Below are 18,990 nucleotides of genomic sequence, written 5' to 3' on the forward strand. Positions count from 1 at the left end.
AAAACCGCCAATTTCAAGCGAGCGCGAACGCACGCGCTCGTCGAACTGAGGAGAGTTCAAACACGAGAAGCCCCGCGTGGTTGCCACTGTTCAAAAGCCACGAGCCTGGGCCCCTGGACGTGAAAGATCTATGGCTGTATTCTGACAAGCGAAATTAGCTACACAGTACACGTGGCGCGTGCTTTGCTTGCCGCGTGTCTGCATCTCGTGAACGGGAACCGTGCAGTGGCTCAGTGGTTAGAGCGCTTGGCTACTGAGCCGGAGTTCCCGGGTTTGAACCCGACCGTGGCGGCCGCGTTTCGATGGAGGCGAAAAGCAAAATGCGCCCTTAACTGTGCTGTGCGATGTCAGTGCACGTTAAAGATCCCCGGGTGGTCGAAACTATTCCGGAACCCTCCACTACGGCACTTCTTTCTCCTTTAATTCCCACCTTCCCTTACGGCGCGGTTCGGATGTCCACCGAGGCGCGCCATTTTCTTTCCTCAAAAAACCAATTTCATCTTTTCAACAGCCCATACTAATCTGCGAGACATATCCTCAAGCGAAATTTTTTATTTAAAAAACCCGACTTCGATAGTTTGGCTCTCTGTCACCCCTCAAAAAGGAGAGCTCCGAAACACCCCATGTCTTCAGAGCACATGACGGCCGGTGCTTTCATTTATTGATAGCCAGCCGCAGTTAATACCTTGGTTAATACAGATACAGTATGCATCTATTAGCACAGATTGGTGCGGTGCGATATGAAATTCTGCAGCACGCCTGGTACTTTCCAAAGCTTCATTAAATGCTCTAGATAAGTGATTTCTACGCCCAAGATGAACATTCACTGAGACATTTCAATTCCCTTAATTCTCTCAATTTACAAATAAATAAAGGATATCCAGAGCACTTCAAAATGCCCTTCTTTCACCAAAATTTTCAATTCTCAGTTTAAAGTAAAATTACTGCAGTTCTGGTATCGATCTCAGCCCATAGAAAAACCTTTACTACCTCAATCCACTTTGGAGCAATCCAGACCAGAATAGCCATAGAAGCCACACAGCAGAACTCGGCATAGCTTCAGTCATGTGTGAAGCGCGCTTCATACTTTTCACAATCACTCTGTGTACTTGTGGTGCAGCAATGCAAGCAGTTTTTATTCAACTATACGGTTCTGTCACTTCTGTAGAGATGAAAAATAATATTTTTCACTTGAGTCATGCATGCTCTTGAACTAAAATAAAATTACCTGGACGTAAGCTTTGCAATGTCAAGATAATATATGGTACATAAAAAAGTTCCTGCTTTCATATTGTTTGTTTCGATGACTTGCACATATTAAGGAAACGGAAAAACAGCTAGTTTAATTGAAATAAGTGCTAACCAGCAATATCTGACAGATGCTTTTTTGACCAGTTGTCCGTTTCCAAATTAAGCAAGCAGCATGCATTGTCTAGCTTATTTTTAAATAACAGGCACTGCCCAGCTTATTTAAATTTTCACCCTCAGTAGTGTCTAATAAGTTCAGTACAAATGAAAGCACAAAATGATAATTCAAGAAGTTTTTAAAAGTGTTATTTTATAGACGCTAATGAAATTAATAGAAAACATGTTACAGCCGAGGGCGTCCGCAGAACTTTTTTCACGGGGGTGGGGGGCACCCGATGGCCGGGCTCTGCCAACCACTTATATCCAAGGGATGTTCCAGTTCGGTTTCAACGTCCAAGAGTTGGAGTGCAGATCAGTGGGACATCCACTAAATGTTTCTGGAACTGCGTGGGCAGCCGTGTACGTCTAATGAACGTTGTGAGGATGTTTTCGTGGGACATTGATTATTGTCATTTATAATGTGATCCGTAACACTTTCTGTGGAATCCGTGGATGTCCATAAATGTTTGCGAAATACTGGTGGGAGCTCAAAAGGTGACGGAATTTAAGTTTCTTTGGGTAAAGAATATAATAGCTATAGTTGACCCATGCAAAATTAAATTAAGTGTAGGAAAATTAGAGAAAATTCAGAATAGGGCTGTTAGATTTGTTCTTGGTAATTATAATCGGCAAGTTAGTATGACAGAAAGCAAACGAAAACTTAACTGGCAAGAGTTGAAGGACCGTAGAAAATACATTAGATTGAAATTTTTCCATGAGATTTATTATTCAAAAACTGGCATAAACCGCAAACAATATATCCAGGCACCTCATTATATATCAAAGCGACTGGACCACGCTTGAAGGTCAGGGAATTTTCTTGCAAGGTTGATGTCTTGCGTTATTCTTTTTTTGTTAGAACTGTTCGGGACTGGAACAGTTTGCCATCGAGCATTGTATGTATTACATCTAATGAAGCATTTTTCCATGCACTGCAATAATTGTTTTATACCCATAATGAAGTCTGTACCCACCTGCTGTAATGCCCTGCGGGGCGATGCAGGTAACTAATAAATAAATAAAAATAAATAAATAAATTTATACCAAGATGTCTTCATTCAGCATTCGACTGGCAAGCTCCAGGTATAAATGAAATGGACGCGCCTGGGGTTCTTTGGTAAAGTATTCTGGTGCCTTCCAATGGTGATTTTCGCTCTGATGTTACCATGACTGTTCTCGGAAACAAAATAAAAGTGTTTCAGTGTTGTGTGGCAAATCGAAGCATAAAAACCTTGGCAAGACCTTTATACCTTTATAATTTATACCTTTCATATGGGGATAAATGTTTGCTGTTTTTCATACAATCTAAAAACCTCTTGTGTATACTGCTTTCAAGAGAAAGTTCTAGTCAGTATAAGTTAATTATTACTGCCAGCACAACACGTGACCATTTTGTGCTATTCCATGACTGTTGCGATGCCTTTGAAAACTGAGGTCAAATATATTAGCTCTTTTTTTAATCATTTATTATGAAGTGTGACATCGCACAACTTCAGTTTTTTAATGAGCAGATGCACAGTTGTTTGTTCCATGCTTTAATAAATCATTATCTTGTGCAATGTTCTCCTTTTTTCACTGTTTGGCACATTAGTAGCACAAAATTATATATTTTATAACCATGCACCATGTCATGTAAGAGCCACTATTCTAAGTTTACAGAATATGACGAAGTTTTTTTTTGTATTCAGGTCGCATTATTGATTTAATGAGCCCGCAGTTTGCATTCTTGTCCTTCTTGCTAGCTTCAGCAAGCAGAAAGGACAAAAGTGCGAACTTTGGGCTCATGCGCACTGCTAAAAATAAAACATGCCTAAATAAAGACTACCAGGTCCCACTAATAGCGAACATGAATGTCAACTGGGACATGAAAGGAATTGCAGTTGTGTTCAAATTGAGTGTCCCACTTACATCTAAGAAATGTGAAGCGGACCTCTGTGGACATCCCTTGAATGCTTCAAATAACCGTGTTTGATAAGCACAGGCCATCCCGGGGACACTTATGGTTAGCTGGGGGGATGGGCTCTAAGCTACCCACATGAAACAAAGATCAGAAAGAGCAAATTGGAGCTAGGCTTGGAGAATGTACAATGGATTTTTTTAATGAACAAAGAATTAAACTTAATAAGCAAAATGCAAAAAGTTACTATCACCTAAGTGCGCTAATCAAGCTGTTTCCTGCTAGTGCATAAAAAATATCTGAAATTCCAGGAGGGGGCAGCCACCCCCCCCCCCCCCCTTGCCCCTCGGTCCGGAACTGTAGCGTGCAACGCGAATAGAACACCGGCGCAGAGACGAAAAACCTGCAGCGGTCCCTCAGTGGTTCGAGCGCGCGCGAGAGAGACAACCAACTTCTTCTTCTACTAGCGCATGCACTACTTCTGTCTCTTCGAAGGCATGTATCACTGCCTCCCTCTTCTGCAGCATCGACACGACGCGGCTAGGAGAGAAAAGACAGCGAAAGGGCAGAACACAGCTGCAGGGAACCGCAGTTCAGTCAGGTAGCCGGTCGTGAGAAGGCTTCATGCGAACAACGTGTACGACTTCAGTTCGGTGCGACCGGCGCGATGAACAAGCTGTCGGGGCGGGAGCAACTGCATAAGTCACTTCACTGATGTGGCGCACTACTTCGTAAGGGCCAAAGTATCGGCGCAGAAACTTTTCAGAAAGCCCACGGCGATGAACAGGTGTCCGAATCCACACAAGGCCCGAATCACACAAGCCTGTGAGGCGAGTCTACATATCGGACACAGGCCTGTGTCCGAATCACACAAGCCTGTGAAGCGAGTCTACATATCAATTTTATTGCACTTAAATATTACATCAAACAAGACTGTGTAAATTGAGAAACCTCATGCATTTACAACTTAGCAAATTAAGGAGTGCGACTTTATTCACGCCTTAACGAAAAAGCTATCCTCAGAGAAGTTCCAAAGTCAATAACTAACAGCTATTGAGAAACATCTTCATAAGATAACACAAATTTATCGCTGTAAACAAGCAGTGCACATCTAAGGCATCACTTCTAACAAAAAGGTTATAAATACGGGAACCCATATTTACATTTTACATTCCACGTTGACATTTTAGGTCCACTTGTATTTCCAATCTACATTAAATATCTTCCCAACTGCCTCTCACCTTCTACAAGTTGCACTCTTCATGCTCATCATACTACACTTATCTCTTCTCATAAATCTTTGTTAACATCCCGGCTCAATTTAGATCTCATTAACATTGAAAATTGGTGCTGGAAAAGTGGACTTTTTTATCAACCCTATTAAATCTAAGTTCATGGTGCTCAGTTCCAAGCACACAACCACCTCATGTCCTCTCTCGATCAACTCTCATTCCATGTATCCCCCGGATCACTGTACATTTAGTGCAGAATGGGATCTTTACTTAAAATTCAACATACACATTCAACAATTTTGAGAAAAAAAACTATCACATCACAATTCTAGAAGCAAGACATTACTTCAGCTTGCATACTTTAATCACACTCTACTATGCCTTCACTCATTGTCATTTGAATTATTGTACCACCTCTTGGGGTCATATATACCGTTCTCACCTCTCCGTGCTTTCACTTATCCAGAACCAAGCGCTTTGTACAGTCATTTAGTCTAATCCCTAATGTACTCTCAACTTAACATTCTCTGTATTTCAGACCTCACAAGATTCAATCTTGGCATATATGCTGACCACGTTAAATACTAACTGTAACCTTCTTCACTACGTATGCATCCAAGAACTGACCCTACGAGATTTGCATTGCACATCACTTATGCAATATAAAAAGTTCGAACTAGCTATGAAATTCCAACGGCTAGGTTCTTCTTAATCAAAGTAAGAAATTTGTTACCTTATAGTAGTATGAAAACAGTGTCGTTTGTGTCCTCTTTTAAGTGTAAACATACTTCACCCATATTTTACTCATTTATTTCAGTAGTGTTTTAATCAACATTATATCTATTTGGTTTTTGCTCTGTCTTCAGAATCCTCAGTAGTCAGTGTATTTATTGCCTGAATGAACATATTGATTTTTTTATATATATATATTGCTGACTAACATTTTTGTATTGATATATAAGCTTCTTCACTGGCTGTCTTATGTGTCTGAGTATAATAGGTCCCACTACTGCACACCACTTTGGGACCTCTTTCTGTAACCTGTGAACATGGAAGCTGTGTGCATATTTTTTAATAAACTTTAAACTTCGGACCTCATGGCTTACTTTGCCTTGCAATGAAAACTATCATACAGATAATTAACTAAACAATGCTATTCTGATTGACAAAACACTAGAAAGAGAAAGCAAAAGAATTCAGTGTAACGAGTTAGTGGACCGAGCAATGCCGAGAGGCGGACCGGCTCGGCGGTCGCCGTCAACGGCTAGGCTCGAAGAAACGGACGATGATGCACGCGCTCACCGAAACTGTAACATTCAGTATATAAAATAAACTTTATTTATCACAATATATGCACATTCCTAACTGTACAAATATAAAAAACATGATCACAGCCAGGGGCCTGTATAAGAAGCCCCAAGTTTTCTACACATTAGGCTGACAGCAACTTGCTGGTTCCATGACCCCACTGAGCCATTAAACGTCATATGCACATTGCAAAAACAAATAATAAAACTAGTGCCACAGACTTAGCTCAGCAGCAGAGGTTTGCAGAACTTAGGTGGCCTGAACCAGTTCTTCATGCTCACTAAAGCTATGCCTGCCTGGCCACATATCAAATAAAGAAAGACATGGATATTCCACAATTACATTAAAGCAAGGAAAAGCAGTGAAACAACAAATGTTCACTGTCATAAAAGTGAGCTTGTGATTACATACAATTATTCAATCAAACTAAAATCCTGCTCCGATTTCACGTGAACAGTAAATCTCGAGTCACTGCCACATAGTGACAACATCAAGTTCAGAAACATAACAATATATGCTGTATTAAAAACACTGCACTTATAAGCTTAATTAAAAGACACTGTAGCTTTTACACATTCTACTTACAAATGTATATGACAAATAAATATAAATCATGATACATAACTTCAGTCGTGTTACTACGAGTACCACTTCAATTAAGTCTTCACGTCAGTTTAGTATTCGCTAGGGAATCGTACATGCGGTACATGCTGCCACATCAGATGTGATGGCTGCTTTTCACATTACTAAAGTTTGATCGCATCAACAATGACTATACTACTATACCAATTCTAGTGCAATGTCAAAAACATTTAACATTGTTTTTTGGAAAGAAACACCAGCAGTCCAAGCTTAGCTGTTATAACAAATCCCAATGTTATACTACCATACTGATAGCCTTATTATAGATTCCAAGGCAAGGTTTGAGAGAAAGATCCTTTAACCCCCCATGAGCTTCGCTGCTCATGGGGGTTAAAGGATCTTTAGATGTGAAACACACTCTAGATGTGAAACACATGGCCTTTATTGTGAACCTATTCTCACATCACTTCTTTTCAATGATGATGGTGATGACAATGATGACAATATGGCTCTTCCCTTTGCAACGGGTGGTCACATTGGTGACCGCATGTCATCTACGTGTACATAACGAAAATAAAAGAAAGAAGTGCCTATTTCTAAGCCTGACATAGGGGGCGAGGACAGTTGAAGGAATAATGTGCCTTGAAACATGGGGAACACTCCTCTTTATTCTTTTTGTACCATTCAGGAGGACGAGTATAAGAGAGCAGAGGGGACGGAGTGTTGGGAGACCCGTACGTGGATGGAAGCAAAAAGAGCACCACAGGTTGACCCTTATACCTCCCTCACTCTCAAACTTGCTTTTGACGCTGATGCAGATGCCTGAGACAGTTCCCCGCTGTCTTATATCTCCTCGAAGGCCTATGCGTAGTCCCCTCTGTTGGACTTAGTCTCGCATACAAAATTCAGGAAAAGCCGTCTCTGTCTTTCCGTACATTCCCTTGTGGGTCCTCACATTAACCACAAAGTAATGGAGGCATCGTGCAATGTTGATGATGTTTAAAACATTACAACTTTATCTATGCAGCAGTTCAAAATAAATTTTTCTTTCTTTCCACACGACAGCACAGTTTTCTGTATGAAGGTAAATGTAGTCACAGTTGGCACAAATGAGTTTTTTTTGGCTGTATTCCAAATGTTGTCTCCCTAAACTATGCATATAAAGGTATTTGATTGCTACAGTGGTAGACAGCAGCCAAGTAATTCTGGTAAAGCCCACGTGAAGGCCCATGTAGTTAACGTATGACCAAGTGAAGAGCATAAACGGTGTTGGCTGAAGCAATCAGGCTCTCGGATGAACTTTATCAGTGCATACAACAGTGTATAATTATGGTACCTTACAGCACTAATCAAACCATACGAATTTAATGTTAGGTAAACAAGTAAACTGCTAAACCAAGACTTTTTAAAATTGCTAAAAAATCAAAACAGGACTTTATATACAACTGGAAAACATAACAGAGTGTAACAAAAGGAATACCAATAGATACATAAATCAAGGCACAGATTTTATGTATTCTGTCCATCAGCAGCAGATGCATAAAAAGTGCACTAAGAGATCCTAAGAAAATCCTTAATGATTAAGGTTGTTTTCTTTTCTGCTTCAAGGCAGTACAGTATTCTGCAAAACTTACACCAACAATTTAGTAATCTCAATCACGTCTGAAAGCAACTGCTGCAATGATCAAGCAAGTCACTGTTATGTCAATTATTTCTAAGTGGAGAAGAAATTTTAAAAGAAAGCTCATTCACAGAAAGTATAAAGTACATACAACGTCCATAAGCGTTGAAATGCTGATACACATAAAAATGATATATACATATACTACAGCCTTTAGAGTTGAAAGCATAAAGCACCAGCTTTTGGCCATGGTCATTGGTCATTAAACAATGTTCATGTTCAAAAATGTTCACCAACTCCACAAATCACACCACGCCTACTTGCTACTATGGCATGCTCAAGGGACAGCCTGCAAAAGTATCACAGTTATAAGAAATTAAGCTTTAACAACGACACAATCCTCTTCCTAGGCAAATGCCAGGGTAAGCAATACATGAACTGTCACAAAAGTTTTCAGGCCAAAGCAACTGCGGCCATAATGCTGGCATAGTCACATGACAATGAAATGATCCCTGTCACTTATTGTTCTTGCTACTGAAGATGCTAAGAATTGCAGCATCACTCATTAGCTTGTGTAAATAAATCCATGAAGCCATTTCGCTGAATACATGTGTCACCGTACTCCAGCCACAGGTTATGCGGCCACAAAATCATGCGACATGTGCAACATGCAAAAAGCATATACTGGTTCTACTCGTAAAAACCACAGTATGTATGTTGTAGCCTGACAGAGATATATACATAGATATGTACAGAAAAGTGAAGCAACATAGCAAAATGTTGACAGCCAGCTAAAAACTACAAAAGACCCCTCAGTTCAGTAAGACATGCTGATGGGCTAGTTGGTTTAGCACCTTGAAATTTGTAATAAAACAACCTTGGCGCAAATAATTTCACAAGGACAAAAAAGACGAGGAGATGCCTGTCCGCTGTCTCCTCGGCATTTTTGTCCTTGTGAAATTATTTGCGCCAGGGTGGTTTTATTACAAATTTCAACAAACCCCTTAGTGTTGACCAAAAGTGATATACACGTCATTTTTACATTGTTTTTACTCTTCATTCTTACTGTAATGGAGCTGTAGTGGTTAAATAATAGGCATATTAACAGAATACATGCATGTGGCTTATCCAGTCTGCCTGCAAAAAATTGTGAAGCTCCACTGCCAGTGGATCAATTGTCTTGCAACAAAGTCATTTCAAATTAAACTTTCAGTTAAATTCATTTCATTCAATAAAGAAATTCTGGCACACTTCCTAAGCAAAAAGCTTTAAAAAAAAACAAAACAAGCTGACAGTATCTGGCCTGAAGAAATCCATTATGGACCATTACGGACCTTGCATTTCCACAGTGTATCCCTGCTGAAGGTGCTAGGCACAATGTTGACAATGCCACAAATACCTAAGGACGTTTGAAAAACAGTGTCAGTCGACGTGTCAGTGGTACAGTGGAGGTTAACACACCTTCATATGTTATGTTCAACCAGTACATCCGAACAACAAAAGTGTTTGCAAATATCGCAGAGATCAACAGGGCCTTTCATTGGACTAGCTAGCAAGCCATGATACATATACACAGCATGTGAAAATGACGATATGTGCAAAGAGAGTACCGTATATTGTTGCTTTGTTCACCTGTGTCCCGACTTGTCTGTGCACACTGTGCATACAAGTCAGTGAGAAACACTTCTGTCTAAAGTGAAGGAAGGCCTTAACATCTAAAAAAGAACGCCTGAAACATCACATGAAGTTGTAACAAATGTTACGAAAAAAAAAAGGAAGGAACGTTGGTTGAGCGTTAACATTTGTTTGGCACTAATTAGATTACGTCGTCTTGATTTAGCACAGGACTCATTAATCTGTCTTGTGGGTCTTTGTCTGATGCCTCCAATGTTTTTCACATATCTTCGTTTCGTCTTCTCTAGATAACAGATATAGTAGATACAACCCTTGACAGCCAGACTGCATGGTAAAGTTAATACAGATAAGAGGCGACCTCTTTTTGCACATCTCTGGCAAAGCAGGAACACACAACCATGGACACAATATTAGAGCTTCGCTGGAATGCCTTTCTCGCATAACATTCTTGCATGGCAAGTACAAGCCAGGGCACAACTTCACAGACAGCAAAGCATTCAGTGGTTGCTACACTGAAAACATATCAAAAAAGAGTGAAAAATGGAGTCCATAATGTCCACATGGTATCCAAACAGAGTCCATAACATTTAGTACCATATGGCATCAACACTTCAGCGCCATACACCGAATGAAAAATGCCACCGACTGTTTTTGCTAGTGCGGCATGACCTACCTATCCTAGCAATTCGGTCTACTCATTTGTTTTCATGCATGCTAGGAATACTGAGTTGTTTACTGCTATATACATGTTCCGATACTGAGTCCATTCAAAGTTAGATGCCGCTACCCTTGGTAAGAAGTCAGTCCAAAGTATTTAGAAAAATTCTCAAGGTGGAGTATCTCGATGGGCATTCGACCTCTCTTGGGTGTCCTGCGGACATCCTGAACATCCATAGGACATCCAAGGGAGTTTTAATGCCCATTGGGATATTTCGATTAGGGGAGTAATTACTCCTAAGTATCCACCTAAGTTCACTTTTAAATGCTACAAAGGAAAGCTAGAGAGCTTTCCCAGAAACTTCGCAGTTTAAAAAAAACTGACAGATGATTACCATACTTGGTAATATGATATGAATTCTAAGAGTCCATTCAAAGTTAGGTGCCGCTACCTTTGGTAAGAAGTTAGTCCAAAGTATTTAGAAAAATTCTCAAGGTGGAGTATCCCGATGGGCACTGAACCTCTATTGAGCAGGACATCCTGAACGTCCGTAGGACATCCAAGGGAGTTTTAATGCACATTGGGATATTTCAATTAGGGGAGCAATTAATTCGAGTGCAGCTCTTTACATGCCACCGCTGGCAGGTGGCATTCATCCTGGTCTAAGGCCTGAAGCTGGCACCACTGTCTGTCCAGAGCAGTTGCTGCAGTTAGTGACCTTACCTTTCATAAGGTAATGCCACAAACCATGCAGCGTGGCCAGCTAAGATAATGTCTTTTTTTTTTTAAAGGAAATGTCTCTGTCATGTTGTCACAGCGGTTGCTGAAGTAGACTTGCTGTCTTCTGCTGCCTCATCAGCAGGCACCAGAAGTGAGCATGAATCGTTGATGGAACCATCTGGCGGACGTGCCCAGGGCTGCACCTCAGCCGTGCCGAAGAGGAGGAACACCACTGCGCCCGCGATGACCACACCGGCAGAGGTGAAGAACACTTTGTTCCACTGTTCGATGCTTTCCTGCATTGTTTATGCCCATTGTTCAGCCTGTTAGCAGGGTTCGCTGGTTCTTCTTGAGAATTCCCCAGGTAGCACCGAAACATTGTGATAATGTTACATTTTTGTTACGCTCAAATGTTATTTCAATGTCTTTAATGTCCTTTTTTTCTAATGTTTTTGTAATGTTACATATAAATGTTCGAATAACCTTCCCCAAACATTCATGAAACATGTAAACAACATAAATGCAACATTCTCGAAAATGGTGAAGCAGCCCCGCACAAGCATGCAGGCCTGCCAGTGGTGACGGCGCACAACTTACAACACTTTGCAAGAACCAACAACAAGAGCGACACCTTCTCCACTACACTACAGCACAGCACAGCAACTCGTATTCACTCACCTCCGAACGGATGTCATATGCCGCCGAGCTAGTATACTCGCTACTGCGGGATGTCCCATGAGTGACAGTGGGGAATGGGTAATAACTAAAGTTTTGTGACCAAATAATGGGTCTCTTCATGTAATCTATGGCGAGTACTATCTAAGAGATGTGGTTACAAGGTACTGTTAGTTGAAAAAAATTTTTACTCTAAGAACAGTGAGAAAATGTCTGGAAATCCATGCTTGAAATATATTTGCAATGTTGTTTTATAGTTGCACCTGAAACATCATAATAAAATTTAGAAGATTATATTAAAACAACGTTCGTTTAGAATGTGAAAGTAACGTTTCCTATGTAACTTATAACGTTATAGTATGTTAATTTTTAATGTTAATGTAAAGTTACTATGCAACATGTAACATTACTCCAACTTACATAACATTTTTATAACACTATTCTAATGTTTGGTGCTACCTGGGTCGGATACAATACAAAAACGGTTGACAAATATGCCTCTAGTTATAAGCAAGGACACATATGTCTGAATCTATTAGGCAGATTCATGTATTACAAGCTTGGCTTGGATGCACACAGTGGTTTCTCGCACAACTAAGCTTACAGTGCCAAAAGAACACACATTTCATGCATGTTGCAAGCTGGGATTTGCAAGCCTTTTCAGAGTGGTTAAGCTACAAGTTGGCAGGCTTAATCATGAGCCTTTCTCATTTTCATTTTTGTTTCTTAGTTTTAAAAAGGCTTAAAATGAAAAAAAAAAAAGTAAATTCTGGGGTTCGACATCTGAAGCGACACAACGGGCTATGAGGGATGCCATAGTGGAGGGCTCTGGATGAATTTAGACCACCCGGGGTTCTTTGCTAACATCACACAGAAAACAGGAGTTTTTGTATTTTGCCTCCATCAAATTGTCGACGCTGCAGCCAGGACGGCATCAGTGTTTAACACTGCAATCAAGAAACTCCAGCTGGTTAGCGAGGGTGTTGTCGAGATTTGGCTAGGGGTGCGATCTTTCAAGAATGTGCCCTGTGTAGTTATGTATCCAGTAAGCCTCGCTCATCTCTGCTTTGGAGCAGATCTGATACATGCGAATTGGAAAGGGCACAGATGAGCTGTTGCTCTCACTTCATTGCCCCAGAAAGGACCAAAATTCACAGTTCCCTCACTCTCTAGAGCCTAAAGGACAGAAATATCTACTTACACTGCTCTCCGTGAGGTAGCCAACAACTAAAGGTGTAAAAATTCCAGCACTATTTGAAATGCAGTTGGTCAGACCCATGACAGCACCTAAATAGTGGTTAAACAACAACAACAACAACATAAGATATGTGATTAAGTGAGATGCAACGGCACTAATTTTTGCATTATGTGATTCAATGTTGCCTGATAAATGCTAACACCGAGCTTTCTATTGTGCTTTGGCTTCCTATTATAGGTCTCATTTAGAAAGCATGCGACTTACAACCTGCTTTGCTTTCAAATCAACAGGTACTTTCAAAAGTGCATGCACAAACAGTCTATGACAGAAGGCATCGCTTTTCATCTATGTTTACTGGTCATAAGAACTGCATCATTACAATTCTTCTTCGTCATTGATCAACTGACGCCAAAATCAAAACTTTAAAGAACATGGCTAGACCAGATGCAGCAGCCACTGCATTCAGTCTCACCATGGCTAAATTATGTGCATCTACCATAAGATACCATTTTTCAAAATAGCACCATTTTTCCTTCTTTTACATATTGATTTTATTTTCAAACATCGTTTCGAGGCACAACAAAAGATGATGTACGGTGGCGCGTCATTTATGACTGTATATAAGTCATACCACAATGTAAGACACACTGAAGAAGAAAGTCAGAAAAAGAACACGGCTTACACCCCAGAAAATATGGTAAATAAACGAGCACAAACTACGTCTTCTGTTCTCTCTTATATTTGTGAGCTGGCAAGTGTTGTTCTCTGATGACATCCTATTCAAACTGAATACAAGACTTTCACATTACCCATGTGCCATAAAGACGACATAGACAAAGGAAAGACACGACCACTACTAAGAGCCATTAATGCTCCCCTGTGTCATTTCTCCTATGGCCTGCTGTGATAGGCTGGTGTTATGCCATGCTAGTATTAATAGAATACAGATGCAGCGAGCAACGTAGGCAGCAAAATGCCACATTACTCACATCGCAGATGCACTCACATGATGAATACACCAGGTATTTTTCTAAAGTGCAGAATGTTGGGCTTGTTGCCTGCTATAATTTGTGCTAAGCCATTACTTTTGTCATCAAAATAAAAATTTTTTTTACTACGTTACCCCCATGTAGTATATGCATGCACCTAACTTTCATATATTTTTTGTGTGTTATGCAAGTAAATAGAATAACAGCACACCCCTGGCTTAGCCGCAGCTTACTGTAATTGAATGCCATTTAGTAAAAACAGGTCTTGTGTAGCCATCACCGTTGTCACAATCAGCCGGATTACATCCACTTCAGGACGAAAGCCTCTTGTAATGTTCCTCAATTATCCCTGTCTGATGCTAGCTGCAGCCCCACACCATTCCATCAAATTACCTACTTCATCATTCCACTTTGCTTTTCGGTGCCACATCCTCTATATTCCTTCTCCCAGAATTCACTCTGTTACCATAAATCAGCTGTCTGCTCGCAGCATTACATGTCTCGCCCAAGTGCACTTTGTATCTTTGATTTCTGCTATGATATCAGTAACTGGAGTTACCCAAGTGCACTTTGTATCTGATTTCCGCTATGATATCAGTAACTGGAGTTGCCCAAGTGCACTTTGTATCTTTGATTTCCGCTATGATATCAGTAACTGAAGTTGCCCAAGTGCACTTTGTATCTTTGATTTCCGCTATGATATCAGTAACTGGAGTTTGTTCTCTAATCCACGTTTCACTATTTCTGTTGCTTAATAATTACTTCCATCAATTTCCCTCGCACGTCCCACTGTGCTTTCCTCAATCTAATCTCGAGCCTTTTTGTCAGCCTCCATGTTTCATCCCCTCAGGTGAGTATACGGGCCGGATACAACCGTTGCACATACTTTTCTCTCGATGGATATCGGTAAATAGTTGTTCATTACTTGACAATGCTGTCAAATAGGTTCCAACCTAACCTCATTTGTCAGGTGGAACTTAAGTACATAGAGAGAAATTGCCAGTCTAGATGATTCAGAAAGGACCGGCACGCTATCTGCAAATTTCCATTTTCTTGCGCACAGAGCTGCGAAAAGCAAAAAGAGGGAATGAACATGACTCACCAGCATATTCAGCGGCAATGTCTACTGGCAGCACACTTTCGCTACCATACAGTGCCCCTGCAGATGCGGAGGCAACCATGAGCATGGCATAAGCCAGCTTCCAGTCACAGCCAGCAAACGTGGCACCAATCAGGCCAGCAGTTTGTCCAAGAAGTCCTGAGTGTGAGAGAACACAAATACTGCAACTGTCAAGATCCCGTAAAAGAAATAAACACACCTCTTCTCTTTACAACATGACTGGGAGCAGTCATATAATTCTCTTTGATGAAGCTGTTCAATCAATGAAAACACATATAATAAGAAGATAATCGGTATCATTAAAGCCTACCATAGCCTTTACCAGAGCAGCAGGGAAAGGAAAAGGACCAGGAAACGTTCAAACATGATAATGCAACAGTGTTATATACCACTAGCTGCTACTCCATGGAACTTTAGCACACCTAGAGAAATTGCTGGACTAGATGATTCAGAAAGTACTGGTCACCCAGAAAGAAGGGGAGCTATTTTGCTTAAGGATAAAAATCACGTATTCAACTATGCTTCAGATATGAATGAAACCATGCTGATCCAGCAGCATAAGGCACATTCAAGGGCGTCCGCAGAATTTTTTGCAGGGGGGGGCCCCGTTGGTGCCCCGGGGGGGGGTATGTTCGTAGCAGAAAGGCGCTATTTGCGGAGTAAATTTATTTATTTATATATAAATAAAAATTAAACAAAATGCACACATGAAAGAAAAATTACAAACAGCAAATTAAAGCGCGGCTAGGAGAGGTACATTGGAGTTTATCAACGAAGAAACAACTTCGTGGAGAAGAGTGCTCAGTCTTGCTGCATACGGGTTCTCGACTCACCCGGATTGATGACCAGCACACAGCACAATATGTTCACAAACACGCAACTACAGTCACTCAGTCAGTCTTCCTTGAACAGCAACTGTAGGCGCCTCGGATTTTTCTGGGCGAATTGCGTAATTACACGTGTGATAAATTCACTTCTGTGCTTCATTACACGCTCTCGGTGCACACTCATCATACACATTGATTGGAAAAACTGTTGAACGCGTACGTTGAAAACAAAAGATGACTATATATACAACGAAAACTTATTTACAAGATAAATGCACGCTCGCAGCTTCATACACCTCGCTCCATCTTGCTTGCGCATCCGCACAGTCGAGCAACCGCACACACACTGCTCTCCGCTCGTCGTTTTCTCGTCCGCTGTCTTGGTTGTTCTCAGCTTCGCTGACAACCGGCCACTAAAAACACCCAAGCACAAACACAGAGGCGCGCACACGTGCAAGGGCTTACTTGCCGCAGTATCCCCGAATGCGCACTTTGGGGGTGAAAGGAACGCCGCGCAACTTCCGAGGGGAAGGGACACTCGCCACTCCAGTCGGAAAATTTGTTTTTGTGTTTTTATGGGGTTCAGAGCCCCAAAACGACTCAGGCTATGAGGGATGGAGTAGTACAGAGTTCCGGGTAATGTCGACCACCTGGGTCTCTTTACCATGCACTGACACGCACAGTACATGGGCGCTGTTGTGATTTGAGGCCCAGCCAGAGGTGACAGGCGAGCCAGGCAGGCGCCATCGGGCTGCGTTGACCAAAGGCGCTGGTTTTCGCAGAAGACGCAAAGAACGCTGGTGTGGGGGCGCCTCGGGAGACTGCGTCGCCGTGAACAAAAGCAGCTAATCCCCTTTGCCGGAGATTCTGAAAGCGGCGCTTCTACCGAACTGCGCTACCCGTGGATCGGAGGAGACAGCGAGCGGCGGCGGCGCCAACTCATCGCCCGCTTGCCCCTGAGCAGCCCGACAAAGCGGGGGTGGACACGGCTGATTTTACCTTCCCTCCTTAAGAATTCATCGGTGACCGGCGTAACGATAGGCGAAAACAAGATGCCCCGTGCACTGTCTGCCTCCGTGTCGCTATCTCTCTAGAGATCAAAGAAACAGACACCCATCTCAAGGCGGCTCGAAACACATGCTCGCCGGTGCCGCTGTATGTCTGGAACAGGTCGCCCTTCAGTAGAGCTAACGATGGCGTGGTTTGAAAACGGCGGAACGACGCACGCCCGGACGCGGCATTTCGCAGATGTGACCATGCGGGGCTGCTTTTACCCTTTTGACTGAGCGCACCACCGCCCCTGGCGTGCGGCCATCACTCACGGTTCGAGTGAGTGATTTTCCAGGGGGGTGCAGCCGCCCCCCCTTGCCCCCCCCTCCGGACGCCCATGGGCACATTGATTGACCGCTGCAAGTGTTTAATCAGCAAACAGAATCAAGCTCCAGTAAAGGTCCCCACAGCAAGTATACTCAAATCAAAGGCACATATATTAATAATGAAGCTTTCCCTTGAAATGAAAATATAAAGCTGAAAATGCCGTGGTTCAAGTTAATCCCCTAGTGAACTTCGACAAGCCAGGCTCATCATAAGTCGACTGTCATTTGTGGTTCATGATGAGCCCAGCTTGTTCTGTCTTTTCTGGCACTTTGTGCCTGGTTTAAGGTGATTAGGCTTGTCCAAAACATTATTTTTTGGTTTGCTGAAGGATGGTAGCACGGGTATTAATAAACATTCTGGCACCATTCTTGAAAAAAAAAAAAAATGTGTCTATTAGGGGGTTTAACAATTATAGCATAATACCCAGTGAAAATGGTTCCAGCCGAGCTGGTCAAAGCCACAATGGGCAGTAGTGAGAATAGTTCTACCTTAGTTTACCCCGTTCAAAATGGGCCTCAGACAAAGCTGATTCCAATGTCTGCCAAAGCAGAGACAGAGAAAAAGAAGATGCTTTTTTTTTTCGCAAGAGAGCATATTCGTTTTAAGATATAATCAGTTTCATCATTTTGTTGGCAGTAAAAACTAACTGAAACATTCAAAAGCAGGACTTGAAGTCACAACTCATTTAATTACCAAACCTGAATTTTACTTGGTCCCAGTTGTGTCTCTGGAACTTTCAAGTAATCACTTTTGGCTGGCTCTTGTGTCAGTAATGCTAATCCTAGTGTTTCTACCACAGTTTCAGCTTCTAGAAACATTACAAAATGCTAACCATTTCAAACATGTTTGGTAGGTACCAAAAGGATGTTTAGCTTTCAGGTCATGCCTCTTCAGCATATGCATGCAATAAGTATTGTTCTAAGGGGCAATGATTCAAATGAAAATAAACCATGTGACACCATGCAGTGCTCATGGCTGCACATGTAAACATTAGTTTTCTGTTTTCTGCAAAAAAAAAAGCTTCTCTGTGCAATAAGGAAGAAAGAATCAGTAGACACTTTTAGTTGGCCGTACGGAATGGGCTTACGTACGCAGGAGCGTTGCGGGTCGCGAGTGCACATGCGGAGAACGTTCCATACCGCTGGGCCGCTTGTGTACGTACGCACGTATCGTGTTTTTGCGTGTGTGCGCAACGGGCACGTTACGGGTTGCGTTGAAAAGATGGCGGCGTCCTGCTCGCCCGCTTCGGAATAAATGCATGTCACCACTGGATTCTTTGACGTGGTAGCTCGCTCAAATGGCAGCGGTTTGCTTTTATTTCGCACACTCTCACCCACGCGTAGAAGTATAAGTGATAACTAGCCCCGGTTTTCCGGATCATTTGTCGATTTTCAAGCTCTTAGGCCTAGCTAAATGCCCTGTGTTTACGTCGCAAGAACGACTCCTGGCGAAGCAGTTGTCTAGCTTTTAGTTATTTGTTAAATTTTGTTCTATTTGCAGAGTTTTTCTTCTTGAAACGAAAAAGGCTCGCAGTGCGCCCACCCTAGTTATCAGTAATTACGGATGAAAATTTCTTGAACACAGCGTTGATGTGCTTTGACGTCTTGTCACTAGATGGCGCTACAGCTTCCTGAGGGACGCTACGGCACGGCCAGCTAAAAGTGTCGTGCTTACACTATTTACAGCGTACGCAACGCAGTAAGCGATGCGTGCGGAAGCTTACTGCGTACGCCCAACTAAAAGT

At 41.9% G+C, this 18,990-nt stretch overlaps 1 protein-coding gene across 1 annotated transcript in view; it reads right to left on the reverse strand.

The window, feature by feature from the left end:
- Positions 1-5,851: 5,851 nt before the first annotated feature.
- The window catches only part of LOC149371173 (sialin-like), a 29,038-nt gene continuing 15,899 nt past the window's right edge, over positions 5,852-18,990 (reverse strand). Inside the window, exons 8-10 of the mRNA XM_089564769.1 lie at positions 15,025-15,180; positions 12,937-13,022; positions 5,852-11,356 (exon numbers count right to left, since the gene is read on the reverse strand). Coding sequence (XP_089420895.1) covers positions 11,144-11,356; positions 12,937-13,022; positions 15,025-15,180 — 455 coding nt within the window. The 3' untranslated portion in view covers positions 5,852-11,143. The remainder of the gene's footprint in view (positions 11,357-12,936; positions 13,023-15,024; positions 15,181-18,990) is intronic.

The sequence above is a fragment of the Amblyomma mixtum genome, chromosome 1 (assembly GCF_055824585.1).
Source record: "Amblyomma mixtum isolate Tamu chromosome 1, ASM5582458v1, whole genome shotgun sequence".
NCBI classification, from domain to species: domain Eukaryota; kingdom Metazoa; phylum Arthropoda; class Arachnida; order Ixodida; family Ixodidae; genus Amblyomma; species Amblyomma mixtum.